The sequence below is a fragment of the Sceloporus occidentalis genome, unplaced genomic scaffold, assembly GCF_023333645.1.
Source record: "Sceloporus occidentalis isolate IW3139 unplaced genomic scaffold, rSceOcc1.0.p SCAF_53, whole genome shotgun sequence".
Classification (NCBI taxonomy): Eukaryota; Metazoa; Chordata; class Lepidosauria; order Squamata; family Phrynosomatidae; genus Sceloporus; species Sceloporus occidentalis.
In genome coordinates, this window is record NW_028317033.1 from 4,430,776 (window position 1) to 4,454,040 (window position 23,265).

At 42.1% G+C, this 23,265-nt stretch overlaps 1 protein-coding gene across 1 annotated transcript; it reads left to right on the plus strand.

Moving 5' to 3' along the window:
• Positions 1-271: 271 nt before the first annotated feature.
• On the plus strand, positions 272-22,309 carry LOC149288248 (selenocysteine lyase-like). The gene is made up of 13 exons (XM_089491992.1): positions 272-419; positions 15,269-15,358; positions 15,532-15,681; positions 16,737-16,837; positions 17,703-17,868; positions 19,087-19,214; positions 19,492-19,656; positions 20,049-20,155; positions 20,261-20,297; positions 20,664-20,747; positions 21,525-21,624; positions 21,852-21,927; positions 22,150-22,309. Exons 1-13 carry the CDS (start codon positions 272-274, stop codon positions 22,307-22,309), a joined length of 1,512 nt encoding a protein of 503 aa, XP_089348118.1.
• The last annotated feature ends 956 nt before the right edge of the window (positions 22,310-23,265 follow it).

A 23,265-nucleotide genomic window follows, 5' to 3' on the forward strand; every position in this document is an offset into this window, starting at 1 on the left:
CAGCGTCCAAGCAACGGCCAGGAGGCGTAGTCCTCTACTCCTCACGTATTTGCGCGGTGGCCCTCCCGTCATCCGTGGATCTTCCACGTCGTAGGAGGGAACGCCGCGGCAGCGGAGCGTCGCGAGGAGCCGGGGCAGGAACCGCCCGGGGCAGGAACTGCGAATCATCCTCCATAAGGGACCAGTCCGGCACCGGCGGCACAGGCAACCCGAGGGCCGAAGCCACCCCTGCAACATCGCTGTGCTTACGCACAGAAAAAGTGGAGCCAGCATGCGTGATTGTCAATTGAAAGGGAAAACCCCAACGGTATCTGATGTTTCGCTCCTGGAGCAAGGAGGTAAGCGGTCTCAACGCCCGCCGGCTACGCAGCGTAATGGGGGAGAGATCCTGGTAGAGCGCCAGAGAGTGGCCTTCAAACGTAATAGTGCGCATATTGCGCGCCGCAGACATAACTTCCTCCTTCAAAAGAAAATCTTGAAAGCAGCATATTATGTCCCTAGGCGGGTCCGCAGGCCTCCCGCGAGGTCTCAGCGCGCGGTGTGCTCGAGCCAGGCGCACCGGAGCGTCAGGGGCGCGGCCCAGCAAATTATTAAAGAGCCGTTGCAGCAAGGCCCGCAGATCTTCAGGGCCCTCTGATTCCTGCAGCCCCCTCACCCTCACATTGTTCCTCCTACCTCTGTTCTCGAGGTCTTCCACGGAGCGGCGGCAAGCCACGCCCCCGTCCAATCCATGATATTTAATCCAACAGCAATGTAAGGGGTGGCAGTGTTGTTGCAACTTACTTATTGTAACATCCTATATAACCGTGCTATTGACATTAACCCCTTAAGGACAATGGGCGGTCCCTAAACCCATTGAAAACAATGCATTTTGAGCCCGTACATATACGGGCTTTGTCTATAAGGGGTTAATATCATAACAAAACATTCTAAAACACAATATAGTTACTTTGAAAGTGAATAAAATGCCTACTTTTAACACTGCATCATTTCCCATAGAACTGCAATAAGGTCCTTCTAGTGCTGGTTCTTCAGAGCTGCACATTTCACATCTCCATGTACCACTGATGGGGCAACAAAAGAGAAATATTTAGTGTGCATCCATGCTTAATGTTTACTCAATTACTCTAAATAGCACATATATCTGTTTATGTACCGTGAACATATCAAACATAAAGAGAGGGATTAAGTCCCACGACTTGCTATAAGATATGAACACATTATTTGGCCCGGTGGTGATGGTGGTGTTAGGGACGTTAAATAAAAGGTTTCATGTTTCCACATAGTTTTGGTTAGGAACACCTAACAATATGGAGACAGAAAATCTATGGGGTCATGAGATCACTCATTATTTAAGAGTTGATCAAACAGGGAGTTAATGTATAGTGAGATGACTCACAACAATGCTTACCATCTTAACTCTATTATATGCCTTTAAATCATAAAATTTTACATACCTTGGAATGTGGGTAAGGGGGGGCACCAGGCATGAGAGATGGAAGGATCGTGGACATCCATCACAACATATTAACTCTCCACCATCATGACATACTGAGCATTCATCATCATTACTCTGACAAAAATGGTGAATGAAAGATAAGATTTAATCAGTATTTACGGTTACATTGTATAAATGAAAAGGATTGTGAAGGAATGGTGATATTATAATGGCTACATTGTTTGTTTTTGAGGTATGTACAGTAACACCATGTTAGTACTGTACCACAATGCTATCGATCCGTGTGAGATGGCATGAAAGGTATTGTAGACTGAACCTACCATGCAGGAGTGGCACCAGAAGAACTATAATAAATATCTTCACTTAGGACAGCATCTGAACATCAGAAACTATCCTACTACAACTAAGGTTTGAAATGCCAGTATAAACTTGTAGTCAAGGAAAGTCAAAGGTTCTGGTTTGTGTGGTCTGGGGTGAATGGGCACAGTTTTACACACGCACACAAAGGGCAACGTATGTGCAGGTAGACCCACACGACCCACATATGGGTGCTTGAGATGAAACTAAAGCATTCAACAAAATTACACAGGGCTAATTCAGTCATTCTTGCAGAAAGATTGCCCTGTGGTAGGCACGAAGATTTTTTTCATTCCATAAATAATTTACAAGTAAAATCTTTGGCCTTGGGCTCAACAAACTTAAAAAGACTGTGCTTAGCATTAGGTAACAGTTGATAGCAATATTAATGTAATATTTGAATTGTCAAACAATGTGATAGGTTGCTGTCTATACAACTTCTGATAAATGGTATATCTGCACAAATGCTACTATAATGCTTTGGAGAAAAGGATTAACACGCTCAGAAAAATAAGAAAATGCAGAATATTAACAGTTTTAAGGAATGTCAATGTTGTTACTCACATGCTGGGAGACCAGCTTCGGTCGTGGAGTCAACTTCATGGACTGGCTTTGGGTTTCCTCTAAGACAGCCATCTCTGTATCGTTCTGTACAGTCCTTTCTGAGGAAGAATACTTAAAAGCAGTGATACACACACTTTCCCTTGTTATCACATGTCTCTAATGTACTAACAGTCCCGTGTACCGTTTATTTTCCTAAGGAGGAGTGTAGAGTCGTTGTCAACATATATAGGTCATGCTATAATAGAATCCCATTTCTAATTATGATTCTATTGAACAGCCCTGATCTACATCATTAATACATTCCACTTCTCTACCTGCACAAAACACTTTCAAAAACTAGAATGGTACAGACAAGTTTCATATTAGTTTAATCTAAATCTCCAAATCCCCAGCAGGATAAGTACATGATAACCTACAGATCAAAATATATTACACAGGACTCACCCATCTTCAAAACTCAGTAGTTTATTTTAATTGCTGGTAAATATCTTGCAGCAAACAAGCAAATAAAAAATATAAAACAATAATCCATCATCCAAAACTGTGAGTGTACTGAGGTGTTACCAGTGACAGATGTCTTTTAATGGTGATGCCTGGTTTTTAACATAGCCATAGTTCTGCTAGTTAGCCCATCACTGCCCACAAACGTAAATAGTGTAATGTACGGCCTGTTTGTTTCCATGCTGCCATACTACTCAACCATTTTTTTTTCAGCAGCCCATAGTAACATACAAATGTGAAGAGTGCATTAGTGATGGCATTTTTTTACCTGTGCTCTCCCCGGAAGTAGTCACTGATCTGCTTATGGTGAAGGTCAGAGGTTTCCCTTCAACATGACACATTGACATGGTGCCTGGAACTTTGAGTGGAGCTGCGAACATTAGAGTGCCAGTTACTATCATGCATGATCAGAGGAGCAATGAGAGCTAGAGCTTAGGGTACACAAGCAGATCACAGAAGAATAACATTCAACACTGTCTGTAAATTCCATGATGGAGCCTGTTGTCAAGGTCTGCTTCGGCTTCATCTTTTCACTTCTTTGCATTTATTTAAGTTTGTATCAAGGAGATTGGAGAGCTCCTCAAATGTTTCCCTGCCACTTGCTGATTGCCTGGTGTGCCTATATGGTGGGGCCAGTCTTGCCTGAATGAAAGGAGGTGATCATTGCATAAACATGTATAACAAAAATACATGTAGAGTAGGTAAGAGATACCGTGTCTACCTACTGTTTCTTACATAATATAATTAGAATATACAACCCCATAACAAGAATATCTTGCAGGCCGAGATGACATTGCCCAGCAACCATAATGAACTCAGGTGTCTGAGAATGCTTTAGTAGCTGTCGGTACCTGGGAGAGGATGACCTTAAGCTCTATTAAGTAGACCTTTGCCAAATCAGAGAGCTTAACTATTTAATTCATGCTTTTCATGTGTAGGTAAGTAAAGAGACTCTCTGTCATCACCTTGTATACCTAAAGATAGGGTTTCTTGTGTAAGTCATACCTGAAAGTTCCCAGGGTAGGCGACCTGAAGTGGCATGTGTAGTGAGTATGTGCAGTCCCTAACAGTCTCTGGTGGATGGAGAGCGAGGGAAGAGGGCAGAGAGTGGATGTGGGCAAAAGCCATCCCCTGGCTTTAGAAAGAAGAAACAGACCTAAAGACCCAAAGGGTAGCAGGGTTTCTGCCGGAGACTCCGCTTCAAACCAGTTATGATTACCAGCCAAGGATGAGTTACTCACATATTGTCTGCTGTTCCTGAGTAAAGACAATCTTCTCAATTTTCCGAGGGGGCTTAGATTTTATTGGGGGGCCTGCGTAAATTCAAACACAAAGTTTAGTGTTAAAATTACAGAAACTATTAACTTATATCTGATACATGATATGATGTTCTATGACTGAATTAGCTGCACGTCTGCTCATAGTGCCATAGTCTTAGAAAGACTTGTGCCATAGGTGGCTACGTCCAACTCGGATTAGAAACAAACTTTTATTTTACTTAGCATCAGAAAACAATATACATATTAAAGGGCTGATTCTAATGGTGCCATTAAGGACTGCCATTTAGACAATTGTCTGATATTTCGGATGCCCCTCACAAACCACATTGTAACTAGTCAGAAAGGAGATTGACATTTTTGTGTAGTAGATAACCAATAAATAATAAAGATAAACAATAAAATGGATACAGAAATTTTTTGAGTCACACTAATGCATTTGATAAAAGCTTGTTTGGAAGAGAAAACAATGAAACCATTGTGAAATCAGCTCATGTAATACAAATTAATATAACAGTATGGTTTCCCCCTTGAGGTTTGATATATTAATCAGCATGTCCCCATTATTTGCCAATGTGCTCGATCCAAGCCACCACCTGCCAAAAGCAGGAAACCGACATCAATGCAGCTGTGGAGAAGAACAGCATCCATGATGTTCAATCAACCTACAGGCCAAGCATTCCTTAGCAGTTCCTTAGAGTCAGAAGAAATTTGGCTTATTATTATCACATTTATCTTATACCCATATCATTTGCCTCAGCAAATGACTCTACCAGTTCCATGTGAATACGCAATGGATCCAGCCTTCCTTTTTGTCTGTGGTTTTGGATGAGGTACAGACTTCGAGGAGGGAGGCAGCCTTCGGACTTTTCTCCGAGACAAGGAATCTGTGACTGGGAAGGAGACAATGTACTAAAGTCAAATGGACCGACACTGACAAAGTGAGAGGCATCTGATGAGAATAACATATGAGCTGTGCATGAATAAATAAGACAGACATGAGACAAAGGCTTTTTCTCTGTCTGTACAGGTGAGAATGTCCCTCTTAAATTTAAACCTCAATTAGTCTTTGAGCTCACCATAAGATTCAGAGTAGCTTTATAAACTTTGCCTATCCTATGTATATTTAAATAATCTTCTGATGAGTCTTTTATACGACTCTCTCAACAAAGCGAGATTATATCAGTAACATATTCAACTAGAAGTTTATACTAATAGCAGACATTAGCGGTTTTCCGTAGCCAGTAGATGGAATCCATTAACATTATTTCATCTGTAGGAGAAGAAAAAGGCCCTGTAATCTATTCTATGGAAAATTACTGTGGATGTGAAGAATGTACTAAATCGCTACTGCCATCCGGCACATGTACGATAATAAATGAATAGGGCTGTTTCTATTCAACCTGCCCATGGAAAACTAAGTGTAAATTATATTTAATGCTCCTTAGTTAATCTATGTTACACTGAGCACAGTCTTCCTACTTAGGAAACCGTACATTGAGTGGTGTGGCATTAATAGATTAAATTTAGGATAATGTATATACAGTAATGGGTCTTTAGTTTATTTACATGAAATAAAATGTGTAATTACTCTTGCGTTAGAGTTTGGACCAGAGTTACACCCGGTGGAAAGTGCTACTTTCGAGCCATTTGATGGAGTTTGTTTTCTCCCAGCTCCCCCTGAATTGAAGTACACCATGCGAATAACCACAATTTTTTGCCACTAGACCTTAAATGCGAATGACTGAACCTGATGACAGAACACTCCAAGGTTTAATGAGATTAAAATGATGGGGTTATTTTTTGCATGCGTTTTGATTGTTTTCAAAAATAAAGGGGATTTGCAACTGATGTTTCTGCATTTCTATAATTTATTTTCCCATATTTCTATTTTGTCTCCTTCATTTTAGTGCAAAATACCAAATAAACAACTTCTGCTTGGCCTGAAAATCTTTCTTTTTGGTCTTTATTTTTAAGGTCATAATTGAAAACTTGTATCAATTTGTGTCTGCCTATCTAACCTTATCATACCCTGCGCTTTCTAAAGATGTGTAATTTGTGATTGTTGTACGTATACCCAACAAATGTATAATCACCTGTGTGAAGGGTTTTGTGTATTCCAGACAGAAGGGGGTAGCTTCGTAGAATAAACTCGGTGGATAAAAGGGACCAGAAGCCACGGATAGTTTGTGCATCCCGACCAAGGAGCCATGTTAGAAGAGCATGCGATGCTTTCTGTGCCCCAACCCCTTCTCCAGCCTGCTGTGTCTCCTATAAAAAAATGGTTGACTGCTGGTTTTTATTATAGTGTTGTTTTTTTAATTTAAGACAATCATCTGCCATGTGAAGCTGCATAACACAAAGATAAAATGCATTTATTGTCTAGAGTGAATTGAGGGAGAAATAACAGTCTAGAAGTTTCGCAGATTGTATATCATTGCAGTTTTCAATGGAAATTATGTTTGCATGGAACACAGGGATTAGATGTGGGTCTTTAGGGTCCCCCTATCTAAGGGTGGAGCGTGAAGATTATGCAAGGATGACATAAATTAACAAATTACACACCTACAGCATGTTGCCATCAACTTTTGAGTTCCTTTTGTGACAATATGCACCCGCACATGATATCACAAGATCACTCCTCTTAGACATGGCATACCCCCACCACACATTTTCAACATAGTATCCAATACCTTATGGAGCATGCATGAAATGGTTGGAGTATAGGTAATGGACATGGACAGTGCTATCGCCATCACACATGTAGTGCTTAAGTCTTGTGCATTGTGGTAAACTTGGCTTTGATAGAAAAGCTAAATAGAGTAGCACATTTCAGACATTTTTATAAAGCTAATAGTTTCATCTGTAAAACATCTGACAAAAACTTTGTTCACGTGCTAAATGTCAGTGGTTGCCAACCCAACCACAGATGGATAGATAACAACAAGGCACTGTACCACTGGTCTGCTCAAAAAGTGGCAATGTCTATTTGAAAACTAATAAAAGCATTGATTACAAAATAAATATAGCATTGTTCTTCATGAACAATGGCGGTACCCCACTCTTACTTGGAATCTGTCCTCAGGGACAAGGTCCCTGTCCATCATTCCATGTAGCAAAGGGAACAGATCAGTCACAGCCACAGCAATCTCAGTACGATGCCACTTAAGTAGTGCTCTCAGGTCTGTAGGGTCCTTTTCTGACATTCTGCAGAAAGACTCATTCGGGAAACAATTATCTGCTGCAAATCACACACATATATAAATAACCATGTTGCCTTTTCATACTTTGATGCATTTGTAGGCAGCTTTACCAAACATAATATTCCATCACATTGCCTAAAACTGCAAAAAGAAAGGGAAATCACAGGGAGCATCACGATATTCCTAGAACATAATTCTCATATAATTTTCTATTGCTTTGTCTCTATTATGCCCCGCACTTATTCTTTGCCTTACCTTTTTCGAACTCCCTGTTTCCCAATTTGCGATCTAATTTTAGTATTGCATGCTTCGCTCTTATATGATGGTTAAGATAATAACTAAGCCAATAAGAATGTATTAGGTTCGAACCAATGAGACTGCCCATTTTTTCAAGAATGACCTGGCTAGACAAGGTTCATTGGCATGAAGCATGTAAAGCAGAAGTGTATAGGTTACATGAAGAGAATTAGGGGAATTGGAGGTGTGTATGTGTGTATTCATTCATTAATTCAGAAAGATCCAATATCAGTGAAAAGGCTTGGATCTGAACTGACGCCACATAGTGACCACATAGTCACTAAAGAGGCGGAGAAGCTGCCGCCATGTTACAGAATGCATTCACATTTCAGATGATTCTTTTTGAAACTGTGTATGCTCTGCTGAAAACTGATGGAGAAAACAGTTCATATGTGTTCTAGCTGTGTGAAGGCATGTGCCTGAGGAAGAGACATGAGAGGTCCTGAAAGCTTGCACTCTAAATCTACTCAGTTAGGCAATAAATGTATCAACCATAAATTATCCCGCTTAGTGCCACAGTGGATGTGTTTTATTATGCAACTAATTTTCCTCTTCCTGCACTTGCGTAAAACAATATTTTGAGGCCCCACTTCTTGCTTCATATTATGCGCAGAGAGGACATGCCAGGTGGTCTTTCTCTGCAGCTAAGCTATCTCAAAGGATACTTTGATGAATTGTATTCTTTACTGGGGTTGAAGCCAACTGGATGTCAATTTTAGCCCCATCTCTGTTCAAAAAAGCAAGAATGACCCCTTTTTCATTCCCACCCTTGCTGTGTGTCCGAGGAAATAACTTCACAAGCTGCGTGTTTGGGATTAGTGTGTGTCACTGTCAAGTGTTCACTATCAAGCTCCCCTCTGTAGTGATGCCACTCTTTCATGCCTACTCCTTCTGCCCTTCCTCAAGCAGGCCCGGACTGGCCATCGGGCACACCGGGCCGCGGCAGGGCCGGATTGACTTAGGGGCTGATGGAGCTGCAGCTCCAGGCTCCTACCTTAAAATAGGCCCAGTCAGGACCGGACTGACTGGGCTTATGCGGCCTCTACGGCCGCATTAACGCAGGGCATAAGGGGCACCTGCCCCATAAGCCCGCCGCAGCTGCGACCGGGTCCGCCACCCTAAGGGGCCGGGAAGCCCCCACCAGGGCCGGCCTTACGGGTGTGCGGCCGCACAGGATTTAAATTAAAACATCGGGGGGGGTTTTGTTGGGTTTTTTTTAACTTTATTTAACATCCTCCATGTTAAATAAAGTTTTTGTTAACTTTATTTAACATGGAGGATTTTAAACAAAATAAAAAAAAAACCCCGATGTTTTAATTTAAACCCTGTGCGGCCGCAGACCCCTAAAGCCGGCCCTGGTGGGGGCTTCCCGGCCCCTTAGAGTGGCGGACCCGGTCGCAGTTGCGGCGGGCTTAAGGGGCCCTGCGTTAATGCAGAGGCCGCATAGACCCAGTCAGTCCGGTCCTGACTGGGCCTATTTTAAGGTAGGGGCCTGGAGCTGCAGCTTCATCAGCCCCTAAGTCAATCCGGCCCTGCCGCGGGCCCGGTTGCAGTTGCTGCTTGCTCCAGCAACAAGGTAAGTAGGGTGAGGGAGGGGGTGCAGTGAGAAGGGGCAGAGAGGGGTTAGATAGTGAGAAATGGGGAGAGGGGATAGATAGTGAGAGGGGGTACATATTGAGAAGTGGGGAAGGGGGTAGGTACATAGTGAAAAGGGGCTATATAGTGAGAAGGGGCAGATAAGATGGGGAAAGGGGGTTGTGTGAATGCGTATGAGAATGAATGAATAAATGTGTGGATGAATTGTGTGAATGCGTATGACAATTAATGAATTCATGTGTGGATGAATTGCTTGAATGATTTGTGAGACTGCATTAATGAATGTGTTAATGATTGTGTGAATGACTGAGTAAATACAAAGATGGTACATGAAGGGTGGGCTTTAACAATAAATAAATAAATAAAAATGGGCTGCTCAGGCTTAAATGCCCGGGCCTATTTTTTGTCCCAGTCCGGGCCTGTCCTCAAGGATGCTCCTTTCATCTTTTTGGTATGTGATCAGACAAGCCAGTGCACCAACAGTGCTGTTCCTCCATATTGTTCATTTCTTCTTTGCATTGATGTACTTCTGAAGCGTCAGACCAGACATTTGTCAGCAGCAGCACTGATAATTGTACTGTTTCTCATTATCAGACATACAGCAGTGGTGTATTCTGGCCAGGAAAGGCAGGTTCAGGATAACCACCCTATCGGGCACTCAGGCCCCCTGTAACCCCGCTGCTCAATCAGCCAGATAAAAGAGAGATCACTGATCTCTCTAACTGGCACTATAGAGGCATGCCCATACTGGCCATCTGGCACACCAGGCCAATGCATGGTGGGTTCTCGCAGACAGCACCTCTTTTGAGCGGCAGACATTATCAGGAAGTTGCAGCCTTAAAGTGCCAAGACTGTCCTACCATTGCCAGTCCGGCTCTGTTTAGAGGGACGTGCCAGTTGGCACAGTCCACCATAGTTTCCTTCCACCCACCGCCGTGTGTCCTTAAAAGGTGAAGCCCCAGGATATGATGTCATATCGCAGTGCTGAACAGTAAGGGCAGTAGTGAGGAGGTTGCAACTGGTGGAGCTGCCCTGGGTTAGTCATAAGTCATGGCTTTATCATAAGGGCAGTGAATGTGATAATGATGGCGAGGAAGAGGCCACCACTGAAGGTACAATTTCTGGCTTCTTCATAGATTTTTGTCTCCTAATAGACTGGAAGGCTTCATAAATAGGCAGAAGAGTCACAAGACCCAGATACATACTTTTGAAGATTTTTCAGTAAAGGTAATTTAACGTAACCAGAGCTGTGTTATCTGGCTGTATCGAAATATGGAATAACAGGGACTTTCCAGTGACCATTGCTTAATCCACATTTGGTTAAGACATTTTAAGTACCTGGACACTAGCATTCAAATATATATCAAAATACTAAGGGCTTATATAAACAAAAATACCAAACAAACTAAGATAATTACAAAACCACTCAAAATCACACACTACTACAAAAAAAAAAAATAATGACATTGAGAAATCCAAATCTCAATATGATTTCCAAACGTTCTGACTTTTTTAAGAAGATTGGCAAGGAAACAGATGTGAGCCATTCAGGGCATACATCTAATTTTGCCTCCATGATAAACCACCTGGAAGAAGAGCGAGAGGAGAACAGTTTTCTACTGCTTTAAGACTCCTGGACTTGGTTTTAACTACCCCATTTGTCACCATACCTGTTAGACCACTGAGTGGCTGATTTATGAAGCATTGAGTTTTAGGACAAAAGTAAAAAATTCTGTGACAGACAGGTAGGAATCGAGAAAAGTTCTTACTTTGTTAAACAGCGCAAGTGGTGGGAGCATGTTTCCAATGAGCTGAGCAACATGGCGGAGCTGTTGTTGCATTTTGGTTTAAACATGGTTGGCTCAAAGGTGCAGAGTAAACTGTATGCACTGGGGCAACTACAGCGGTCGCAGCTGTGACAGGGCCCATGCCGCATGGACGTGTAATGTTTGTGTGTGTGAGTGTGGATGAGTAATTGCATGTTTGTGTCAGCATGTTTGTGTAAGTGAGGTGAGATGAAGTGTGTGTTAGTGAGTATGGGTGTGTGTAATTTGTGTAAGTGTGTTTACATATGTTGTATGTTGGAAGGGGCAAAGAAGGCACAGACCAGCTGTGGAAGTTGGGGGGCCCAGGGACATTTTTTGCACCAGGGCCCTATGGTTTCTAGTTACACCCCTGACTGCATAGCAAACTTATTATTAGTGAATTCGAAAATTTAATAAAAACACACAAAACGTAACCTAATCAATATCATAAATAAAAGAAAGAAAAAAAAGAATTTAATATAATTAAATAACAGCCATAATTCCCAGCTGACTCATGAGCAGTATACAAAGGACTGGCATTGTAAGAAAACAGGGCAATTTGAATTTGTTGCCTCAAAACTCAAACTCAAGTAAGCAGAAGGGCACTAAGGCGGATATGCCCAACATGGCCCTCCTGTACATGGCTGATCAAGTTACAATTTTAAAAACCTCTTAAAGAAATATTTGAGATACATAATAAAGACTTAGCTTTTCTAATATAAAAACATGTTTGCGGCAAGGTGTTTGCGGCAAACTTCTCACGTTTAATTGCTAATACATAATAAATTAACTTTTAGAGTCCTTGGAAAAACTTTCATCCAGCATTCCCTTTCACCAGAGGCCACCTGCAGAGAAAACGATGGGCCAAACTCCACCTTCATCTGGGTCCTGTAAATCTGCCTAATGTTAACACCAATTGTGCTAGCCCAGCACTGGACCTTTTATTTTCTCTAGCATAAGGCATGCTGGGCCAGCACAGATGCCATTAAGAGGACCTAGGGCAAAGCACCATAATGGTATTCACAATATTGTTATATGCATAACTGGGAACTTCTGGGCTCAGGCCACGCGGAGCCTACCCTTGCCTTACCCCCCTGATGTCACTGGGCATTCCCGCTGATGTCACTGGGCTTTAGCGGAAAACACCCCCATTTAAAGTGGGAAATGGGTGGGGAGTGGGGCATGTCAAGATCCTGCCCCCGCAATCCGGAGGATTGCAGGTCAAACCCGGAGTGCTTCTCCCAGAGGTCTCTGGGTCAAACCCAGAGAGTTCCCGGGTACGGTTATCTGCACGTAATAAGCTTGTGAGCAGGGCTCTTAGTCCGTCAATTCTAGTTTTGTCAAACCCTTTGAATGTATCTATTTTAAGAAACGCTGCATAAACTGTAGGCACTATATAAATTACAGATAATAATAACAAGGTGGTAGAACATTGCCTCTTTAGTGGTTTGTGCTTTCTGTTTTTACCAAAGATTACCTTCTGACTTTTGGCTAACTTCAAAAGCAAGTCAGTTTTTGGAAATTAAAACAAAACCTCCAAATTCTATATATAAAAAATTGGTTCAGACCGCATTGCTTTTTACCGCATTTGTTGACAGGCAACAACATTCCTCTCTCAGCTGTTTGGCTCGGAAGAAATTCTGATTCAGAAATTACATTTGGGGGGCTTTCCCAATTCTCAGTTCCTGACACCTTCTGGCCTCATCTACATCAGCACCATCTCAAGATTAAGGATGAGATCCACACTTGGTTATACACTGCAGGACCACCAGCACACTTACCGTATATATCTAATGCTTCTCCCTTCCCCTTGTAAATGCTGATTGGGCAGAGTGAAAACAGCTTGTAATGTGGGTGTCTACAGGTGGCAGCGAAATGTTGGCACTTTTGCAATTTGTTTTCATTGAGTTTGTCGGAGGTGGCCTCGTTATCAGAGATTCGTACGAACGCATTAAACGGGCAATTTTTGTTAAAAAAAAACAAGTTTGTAAGAATGCGAATGCACAAATCTACTGTCACTTTACATCTCCAGTCATTTCATTTCTCTATGACGTCAACCAGAAGTAGAGCGTCTCTGCTTTACACAGAAATCAAAAAGTTCACAAAGTTCTGTTTTTATTTCCACAGCAAGCACTAAGTCATGTCTTATAACCCTCAGTTAAAAAGAAATTCCAGCTACATGAACCATCTGACATTTTCTCGTATGGGATTTTTAGGGACTTTTTATATGCCTCTCAGCGAATTCCTATGTACATAACATGTAGTTTGTATGTCCATTTTAATTATTAAACGTACCAGTAACAGAAGCTGGAACCCCCGTTCCACAATATATATATATATATAGAGTATTCATCATTGTATCAATGACAGCAGCTGTGTAAACACAGAGAAAATAATAGATGAAATGGTAACCCAGTACGGCTCCCTTGGAAACAGACACGGGGTTAGAAGGCTGTGAGGTTAGTTCTTTAAATAACCTAGGCAGGTGCCTGTGTCCTGAGCTGCTACAAGGAACCACCTCTGCCGAGAGTCTGGACTGCAGAAGTACCATCATACACTTATACCGTCAGCACCTGGGGGGGGGGCACTGAGCGGTTCAGTATTTAAAAGAACAAACACTTCTGGATTCACATAAAGCATTGAATCACTACCCACAGCCTGTCCCTCCAACACACAGCAATGGGCTTGTCTATACAGTGTTTTCTCTATGGTTAATGACAGTTTCTCCTCCAACCCTCCTCTCTATGGTCCCTGCTGCGCTTCCTGGTTGAAAAGTGAGTGTGGAGATGCTTTTTATTGCTGTATGGGATGGGTGTTATCTTATCTGTGCAGGGTGCCACTGGGTGGTTTCAACATCTAAAGAAGAGCCCTCTGAGGCTTCCAAAACGGGAATAACCTTTAATTTTTTTATGCTGACCCCATGACATGTTTCAGCTTCGTCTAAAGATTCTATTAGAACACTGGGCGCAAGTAATGGCCGTTTACCAGCTAAGCCTTAGCTTGTGAACCATCATATATTAAATCTTTGGAAAGTTCCCAATTATTGTAAAGTTGCTGTATTTGCATTTCATGCTCAAAAAGGGTTTGCTGACCGGTTCATCATAAACACCCCTGGGAACTGTGCTTTCCTCCAATCTAGTATATCAGCGACTGTAATGGTGTATATGAAATGTTTACATTAAGTTACTCTGTTACCAGTTTTCTGTACGACCCCGCGCCCCCGTCTTCTGTACGTCCCCGCGCCCCCGTCTTCTGTACGTCCCCGCGCCCCCGTCTTCTGTACGTCCCCGCGCCCCCGTCTTCTGTACGTCCCCGCGCCCCCGTCTTCTGTACGTCCCCGCGCCCCCGTCTTCTGTACGACCCCGCGCCCCCGTCTTCTGTACGTCCCCGCGCCCCCGTCTTCTGTACGTCCCCGCGCCCCCGTCTTCTGTACATCCCCAGGTGTGAGGACATAAAACAGTAGAGAGACTTTGGTGGAAAGCGATAAGGTGTAGTCACATAAGCTCTCAGGACCTCATTGGTCTCCTGTTAAGATGCAGAGACAATGGTATAGTTGGGTCACATCCCGTCCTGCATGTATGTTCTGATCTTATGGTGATTAAAGCTAATGATCTTATGGTGGTATAAAGCGAATGCATCGTTATCTGTGTCTCTACGGAATAACTGTGTATAACGCTGAGAAAAGCAATCCGTGTGTTATCCGTGTTGTTATTATCATGGGCCCTGTATTCATTGAATGCCGAGAAACAAACATGTTCCGTATTCACTATCTGGGGCGCGTGTTTCTTGGCCTTAAAGCAAAACGTATGACGTATATGACATAACGCCTCAAGGTAAATGTACACCGAGACCATTACAAAATAGCACAGAGATCGAGGAAAAACAGTCCCGGCAAAATAAGTCATGAATGCAGCGTAAGATATCGCCAAATATGCAATGAATGAATGAATGTCACGGCGTAAATATCAGCGAATGTGATCAATATAGCTTTATTTAATAACAAACAAATGTACGTAGAACCCGTATAGACTGGATGGTGCAATCTTCTGAACCTGTATACAGTGTGAGTCCGGGGTAATCTCCTTTTCCCTCCTGGGATTCCGTGTTTCATGACATCAAAACATCCCAGGCTTGTTACCCCACTTGTTCTGTGAGGGGGTAACACACACGTGCTGGGGTTATTTATGCCTGTCTGTTTTCTGTTCGCAGCTTTGTGGCTATGGAACAAAAATCTTGGACAAATCCGGTGTCAGGAGAAGGAAATTGTCTGGGGAGCAGAGACAAGCATTCGCAGCAGCGGTGAGTTGTGAGAATGATTTCCTAACGTACCTGTTATTATTAATGAAGTCAGCACTTGTTGTTGTTTGTGAATAGTCAATGATAGTTGCTTGCTGCTAGCCACGGTTTCTTGCTCCTTCAGAGTATGTTTCTGCAGTGGAAGTAGATTTTGTAAGGTACTGACGTGTCTTCAGCTATATTCACACTATGCTTGTCTCCTACCCTGAACAGCAAGGTGTATCTAGATTACAATGCGACTACTCCACCCGCAGCAGAAGTGGTTGAGGCGGTGACAGAAGCTTTGCTAGAAGGTTGGGGTAACCCAAGTAGCAGTTATACTGCAGGTATTGAAAATGCGGCGGGGGGGGGTTGGGCTTGTGGCCTGTGAGCGAATTATACCCTGTGAAAAAGGACCTTGTGTGTCATTGAAATGACAACCTGGCAGGCATTGTGTCGGAAGTACATTAGTACCTTTTGCGAACAGTCCGGCTTTCTGTGTGCTTCTCAGATTTTACGCAACATCAGCAAGAAAATGTGGAACTTGGCCTACACTCTGCTGAGCGACATCTCAAGTTTGGGTGACCTGGTACTTTGTGTTAAGAAAGAAGCCCTGCTAATAATATATGAGGCTCAGCACGATATATATATATATATATATATATATATATATATATATATAATTCCCAAACATTGTGCCTATTATTAACATAAACACCATCAGGCAATTGGTAGCAGATTATATCAGACAGGGGAGACTAATCCAGTGAAGATAAACTGATACTGTGAAAAATGATTGCCAGTTCTGGTTCAGTGCAGGTTGTACCGGTGCTATTTAGTGATACTGAGATACTTAAAGAGGTGAATTAAAAATTAGCTAGAGGGACATGGAAATAAAAACCTGTTGCTATAAGAATGTAGTGTACGGTGATGCCCAGTAATGAGCCCATAGACTTACAGCACATCAGTTGGCATGCAGCTATGTGTTGTGTTCATTGCAGATTACATCCAAAGCGATACAACACACATCACAGGGAGTATATTTAAAATGTATAGTGTACAAAATGTGTTATTCTTTTTAATGTATTTTCATTTAATTAGTGTTAATATAAGTGTGTGCCTCTCTTTTAGAGCTAGTTACCCCTTTTGTTGTGTTGGCAATCATATGAGCATGTGGGTAACTGGGTTTACGTTTTGGCATTTTATTTTACCAAGCAAGTTTTGTATAAATACTGCCATGTGTGTCCGAACAGTTTTAGTAGGAAACTAGTGACTGTGGGGGGCCTGGACAGTACAAAGTAATGATATTCAAGCTGCGAGTCATTGTTTTAGCATTGATCCTTTTGGCTGTTATTTTATCACTTACCTTTAAGCTGATAACACCATCACCCCTCACTTGTAGGATGCAAGGCCAAGGAAATGATAGACACGGCACGGGCACAGATTGCAAGAATGGTGGGTGGAAAACCAGAGGACATCATCTTTACCTCCGGAGGCACAGAAGTGAGAATATTCTCCCGTACTCAGTATGAAGGTTTGGCGGCGTAGAACTGCGTGATATGAGTGCAGCCATAGTTAAAATGCATGCCTAGAATACAATTGATTTTTAGAGGGAAAGAGGGTTTTGTGAGTGCCTACTACTTACTATGCAGTAATAATAAAGTATAACTGCCACTGGTGGCTGTAGTTCTCCTTCATTCATTGGCAAGAGTATTAGCAAGAGTATACTATCCAAATGTATCATTGAGAATCATTGCCAAACCCCATCAAACTTGCAATGGCTGAAGAATAAATACCTTTTAGTATTTAGGTCCAAACATGTTTTGTTTCCACATTTCAGTAGATGTCTGATAAATGATTCATTTTCCTTTTCTGTCTGCACGTTTTGACTGAAAGTAGGTAGAGAGTATAAATGACATTTACAGTAATCATTTCATATAATCATCACTATTGCTGTGCGGGTATAGCAGAACCTACCAACCAAACCGGTGAACAAACAGCCTCCCAGCTGATGTACATCCACCTCTCCCAAGATGACCAAACCTGGCGTTCGCTTAGTTCGCCAACATCTGGTGGTTTGCTGGACTAGCTGTTTCACAAATCATCGTGGTACAAACCTAATCATAAGTTATTCTAAGTGAGAAAAGAAAACTGAAAGGGACACAACCATGTGATTTCAAACTCTCACACAGGTCGAAAGCCCGGATGATCAGTGAGTCCTGGCCTATTTTTTTATTGTAAATTACAAGTTTTATAGCAAATAAGTACCCAGTCCTCAATAAGTTTCAGCCAGTATGTGAGTCCGTGAGCTGTGTACATCATTCCGTTTGAGACATTGTCTGTGATCTAAACGTTCTGTGTTTTCCAGGCCAACAACATGGTGCTGTTCTCAGCAGTGGAACATTTCAGCGCTGCTGCCCCAGGAAGAAGCAGTAATGGAGCAGACGGGGCTCTGCCACACATCATCACCTCAAACGTGGAACACGACTCCGTGGCACTACCGCTGCTTCACTTGCAGAGGACTCAGAAAGCTGGTATGTCCCATGTTATGAACACAACTAAAGTGGGAGTGTGTGCATTTTCCTGTAATACCCTCCAAACCCTCCCACACACGACACACACACACACACACGACACACACACACACACACACACGACACAACAGACGTAAAGCTATTGTAATGTATAAAAACTTCAAATAGCAAATTAGTATGTTTGAGGTTTTGCTAGAGTTAGAAAAGTGGGCAGACTGTGTTTTCCTAAAGCAAACACCATCAGTAAATCCTTAGGATGTTCACTCTTTGTCTACTTTGTTATTGTCAAGCTTCTTAAGACTGTGAAGATTCTCACACCTTTTCTAAGATATAATTTGGAACTTGTTGGATGTTGGGTAAGGTTATACAAAAAGGAGCTTTCAGTTGGACAACAGGAGTCTTCTGTATACCAGAAATTTTCAGGAAACTATCACTTCAGAAAAAGAAGACCACTGTTTTCCTGTACTATGCTTTTTCCATATAAAACATTCTGCAGGATAGTAAGGGGTAAAATGCTGTTTAATGTAGAAACACAGGGTTTGATGGCAGATTTAGCGCATCTATTCTGCTACATCAAGCCTGATTTGGTCATTTGTCTTGTCTTATATTAAATTCAGCCTTATGTCTATCCATACATAAGTTTTACCTTACTGAAAGCGTAGTAGATAAGTGGAACAGTATCCAATCAGAAGTGGTAGAAGCTAATACAGTGAGGGAATTTAAATACCCATGGTATAGGGATAAAGCTATTCTAAAACTAAGGCAAGACCAGGGGCAAATTAGGTCTGAGTCTTACATCTGGAAAAAATGGTCTGACTAGATGGGCCAAATCCTCTATCAAATTCAATGTTTTGCTTATAACACCATGTAGTAAATATTAATATTCCAGTATGTATGAGATAGAGAGCAACAGCCTTTTCACCAGGAGTTGGTAAGGAGTGTCTGCTGATGGACCTGATTCTCAGACTTTTCTTTCTTATATGTATTTGTTCATAATACCGTAGTGCCACCCAGTGCTCATTACTAAGAATGGACGTTTGTAGCTCCAGATTTGCTTCTAGTCAGTGCAGTACCAGTAACATTGAAAGAGTAATGCTTAAAGTTTTCAATGTGTTACACTGGCGTTACTATACGCGCTCTGTGGTTTATCTAATCCACACCGCCGGTGACACTACCATAGTGCTAAAGATGCTCATTACTGATGTTTGTCTAATCCAGAAGTGACCTTCGTGCCGGTGTCTACTTTGACTGGTCGTGTGGAGGTGGAAGATATCATTGCAGCTTTGCGTCCCAACACTTGTCTAGTGTCCATCATGTTGGCAAATAACGAAACTGGCGTTATCATGGTGAGTGGACCCATATAACCTCATTACGTTCATATTCTTCATTTTGGTCGCTGTTTCATAAGGAAATACCTGCCTCTCGTTTCTGTTGTATTTCTAATCAAGTAATTCATCATCACACAGCTTTGAAGTGACATAGGCGATATATTCATCTATATAATTACATATTGTATCCGTATTCCACTCTTGAAATAAATGCATTCATTCATTAATTTGCTATCTCTGAATCAATAGGTCTCCTCAGTGCTCTTACTAACAACTTTCTACTCTCTTTCCGCAGCCTTTAGGTGAGTTGTCCCAACATTTGGCTTCTATTTCCCAAAAACGTGCTGCGCAGGGGCTTCCCAAAATTCTACTGCACACCGATGCTGCCCAGGCTTTGGGGAAGGTGGAGGTTGATGTCCAGGAGCTGGGTGTGAATTACCTGACGATTGTAGGGCACAAGGTAACAATCATTGTGTGGTCTTCCAGTACACAAATGGAAACTGTGGGGTGCACCTGAACTTCCGATCACAAGTGTGGACAATGAATAGTAAAGTTTCTGATATATTGCGGTGTGTGACACACAGGTCAGCTGGCAGACACTGAACAAAGTGTATCCAGATGTGTGTGTAAAAGCACATCATATTGTATGAGTTCTCGGTAGCCTATAGAAATAAGGTATAGGTCTTTTTAGTTCCACAACAAACAGAATAAATTGCATTATATTATGTGATTGATCAGTAGCAATAATACACAATATTTAACATGGAGCAATGGGGCAACAGCCACACTTCATCCAAAAATAATTGAGGTGGCGCACCAAGGCTTTAATATTTTGCCTTCGTTTTGATACAGTTCTACGGACCACGTATCGGTGCCCTGTACGTGAATAGCGTTGGTCAGACATCCCCTCTGCTTCCGATGTTGTATGGAGGAGGACAGGAGCGCAACTTCCGCCCAGGGTGAGAACTGCCCCTTGCGTTGTTTTGCACCGACACGTATGCCCTTTTAAAATGCAGCGTAACTCAATAAACTATAGCTCTTATTTACTTAATTTTCTCTCGCAGGACAGAGAACACGCCAATGATTGCTGGGCTGGGGAAGGTGAGCTGCTGGGACTGGCTACCTGCCTCTCGAGTGTGATGGTCCGCTGTTTGGGATCAATGTGTGTTGCCCTCATAACTCACAGATCTATCACCTTTTTATCATTTGTTTGTTTTAGGCTTCCTCACAGACTGATCTACAAATATAATAAGTGTTTTGTTATAAGTAACTTGAAGTCTCCAATCCACTATGCCAGCCAATGAAAGCCAAAAGTAGAAAAAGATATGCAGGCATGTTTGTGTTTATATTACTCACCTGTTCTTCAAGTTCAGCGGTGTACTCCTTGTATTAGATGCTGTACAATACAGTAACCCGTGTTATTATTTTACATTTACTAGTTGCAGATTTCATTACTTTTCTCCACAGGCTGCAAACTTGGTGATCTTACACATCAGTTCATACAATGCACATATGACGAGTGTGCGGGATTACCTGGAGCAGAGGTTAGAGGTGAGAAGAGTCCCTATGAAAAAATCCATACTTAATATGCAGTCTCTATTTTGCTTTAAATGAGAAAAGCCATAGGATGAAAAATATCCTTAAAGGCTCAGACCTTCTGTCCTTGCTTCCCGGGTTCAGGGAAGCCGCATGCCTATGCCTTTCATGTTTAAATACCCTTAATGTGTTAACCTCTACCATGTCTGCTGAGCAGCAGTTCCACTTCTCTACCTCCCTGTGTATCTACTGTTGAATATGATTCTTTTCTTCTGACCATGCCTTTTGGATATAATGTTAAGCCTCTTGCCAGTAAGCAGAGTCATTGTATCGGATGTGGATGCAAAAATCTTTTTACTAATCAAGGGTCCATATTACGCCGGCAAGTGCCCCATTCTCCTTAGGCCAAGTCTTGTGGTCCCAATGACAATTGTCCAGGGGGCCAGGGGTTCTGTTCTTTTTAACTAATGAACCCTATTGTACACACAGTCACTGGATTTTATTCTGATACGGCTCTTCTTTTGATAATTATCAATACATTACTGTAATTTCAGTAATAAAAAAGTGACAATAGAATGACTTGCATGTTAGATTCCACATACAAGTAGTAAATATGTCTAAAGGAAAAACTATGGTCATTTCCAGAGTAGAAAGGTAATGTTAGCTCAGCTGTCACAACACTCTGACTTGAATTCTTTGTATTCAGAACCCCGTGGCTCTCTGCAGAATCCATAAGGAAGGGCCAGGATGCTCTGACCTTGTTGTATAAGCATTTTCTTTCTAAATTTACAGGCTGCGTTTGGTGAAAGGATCTGTTTTAACTCTCGCTTCCCTGGCACAGAGCGGCTTCCAAATACCTGCAATGTATCGTTGCTGAGACCATCCATTCTAGGTAACTGTTTCCCCAAATTTATTGTAAAACAAGCCATTATCCCACATTTTCCTCACTAGCCTTTCAATACTTTACACCCAAAGCCAGTGTGGTTACAAAGGTGAGCCAAGTACTAAAAAGTTCCAGAGTGTTTCACACTAATGTTAACCCTTCCGTGTTAATGCACATAACAACTGTCTGCGCCGGTATTAGCCGTTCGTGAAATGTAAACTTGTGGCTTTTGGCAGGTCGTGAGTGGCTGTCCCAGTGCCGTTACCTGCTGGCTAGTGTTGGAGCTGCTTGTCACTCAGACCGAGGAGATAGGTGAGCCTTTGAACCATCATATCTGAAGAATTTCAATCACGAACATGGGGATGCAGTTAAACATGCCTGTCCCGTGTGCATTTTATAAATCATTCCATTACACAAACACGTATTCCATACTGTGGAGATTGGGACAGTAATGACAACTGTTTTACTGTAATGAATTGTATATAGGGCACCTAGCTATATTGAGTATATATATATATATATATGTCTTAACAGCCCGTCTCCAGTGCTGCTGAGCTGCGGGATACCCCATGAAGTGGCACGGGGGGCAGTGCGTCTTAGTGTTGGAAGAGAGACTTCTAAAGAAGATGTGGACCTGATCATCAAAGACCTTCAGAAAGCTGCGCAGCATTTTGAAACAAAGCAAACACAGTGAAAGGAAGGCCTTCAGGCCCAAAACGTATTGTGTTGGAGGTGTTGGGGGGGCATGGGTGTCTGTACAGATATAGGAAGGTGACCATTAGGTCATGGGGTAAATGCCCCTTTTTACAGGGTGCGGTTTTATTTTGGGAGAACCGGGACCATAATACCAAACTTTTGGTAAAATCTGGTCATATTATGAAATTGTCATGAAATGGAGGAATCGGAATCTGAAGCATAACTATGTGGCCCGTTCAGTCTAAATGGCATAAACTGAGAATTGCACTACATAATGTCCTTTGAATGTATTTGGATGCTATATACTGTGGTAACATATGGTATACCATGGAAATGGCTTTTAATCCTGAACCTGCTCTTTTAATGCAAAACCTTAGCAGTTGGCTTTCAAATCAAAAGAAAAGCCATTGTGAATAACATGAATTCCAACATACATCTCCGTTATATACATTATTGATGAATAAGCTGAACTCTGCAGTTATATAGATCACCTGGGAACGTGTAATCTGATGCAGATGTAAACATACCAATTTAAGTAGATATCCTTTAATATTTGAAACAGCACATGCATAAACGAAACAAGAGTGCCGGTGGAACGCGATCTCGGTTAGTCATCTTTTTGCGTTGGGCAAGCACACTATTCTGCAATTTAATGTCATTAAACTAGGGCGACCACATCAGCCACACGCGACCCAGAGCTTAAATGGGAGACCAGCCTGCCCTTTCCTCTGGTACCTGATCATATCCGCCATGTTTTCCAGGACATATGTATATACAGTGTGACAAAAGGTGTGGTAAAGTGATAGATATGGCAGGTATATTAGACCAGCCTTGGTCAATAGTAGCCTGCTTTAACCCCTTGATGACAATTGCCGGTCCGGGCACGTCACGGAAAAACAAGTCGTTTACGACAAATTACGTGCCAGGACCGTCATTTGTTAAAACGGGTGGAAA

Excerpts from the sequence above, each read along its gene's own strand:
- LOC149288248 (XM_089491992.1), top strand. The coding sequence starts at position 272 with ATGCGTGATTGTCAATTGAAAGGGAAAACCCCAACGGTATCTGATGTT. Across the intron at positions 15,682-16,736 it reads AAGTAGCAGTTATACTGCAG|GATGCAAGGCCAAGGAAATG; the intron begins GTATTGAAAATG and ends CCTCACTTGTAG. Across the intron at positions 20,298-20,663 it reads TGATTGCTGGGCTGGGGAAG|GCTGCAAACTTGGTGATCTT; the intron begins GTGAGCTGCTGG and ends TTTTCTCCACAG.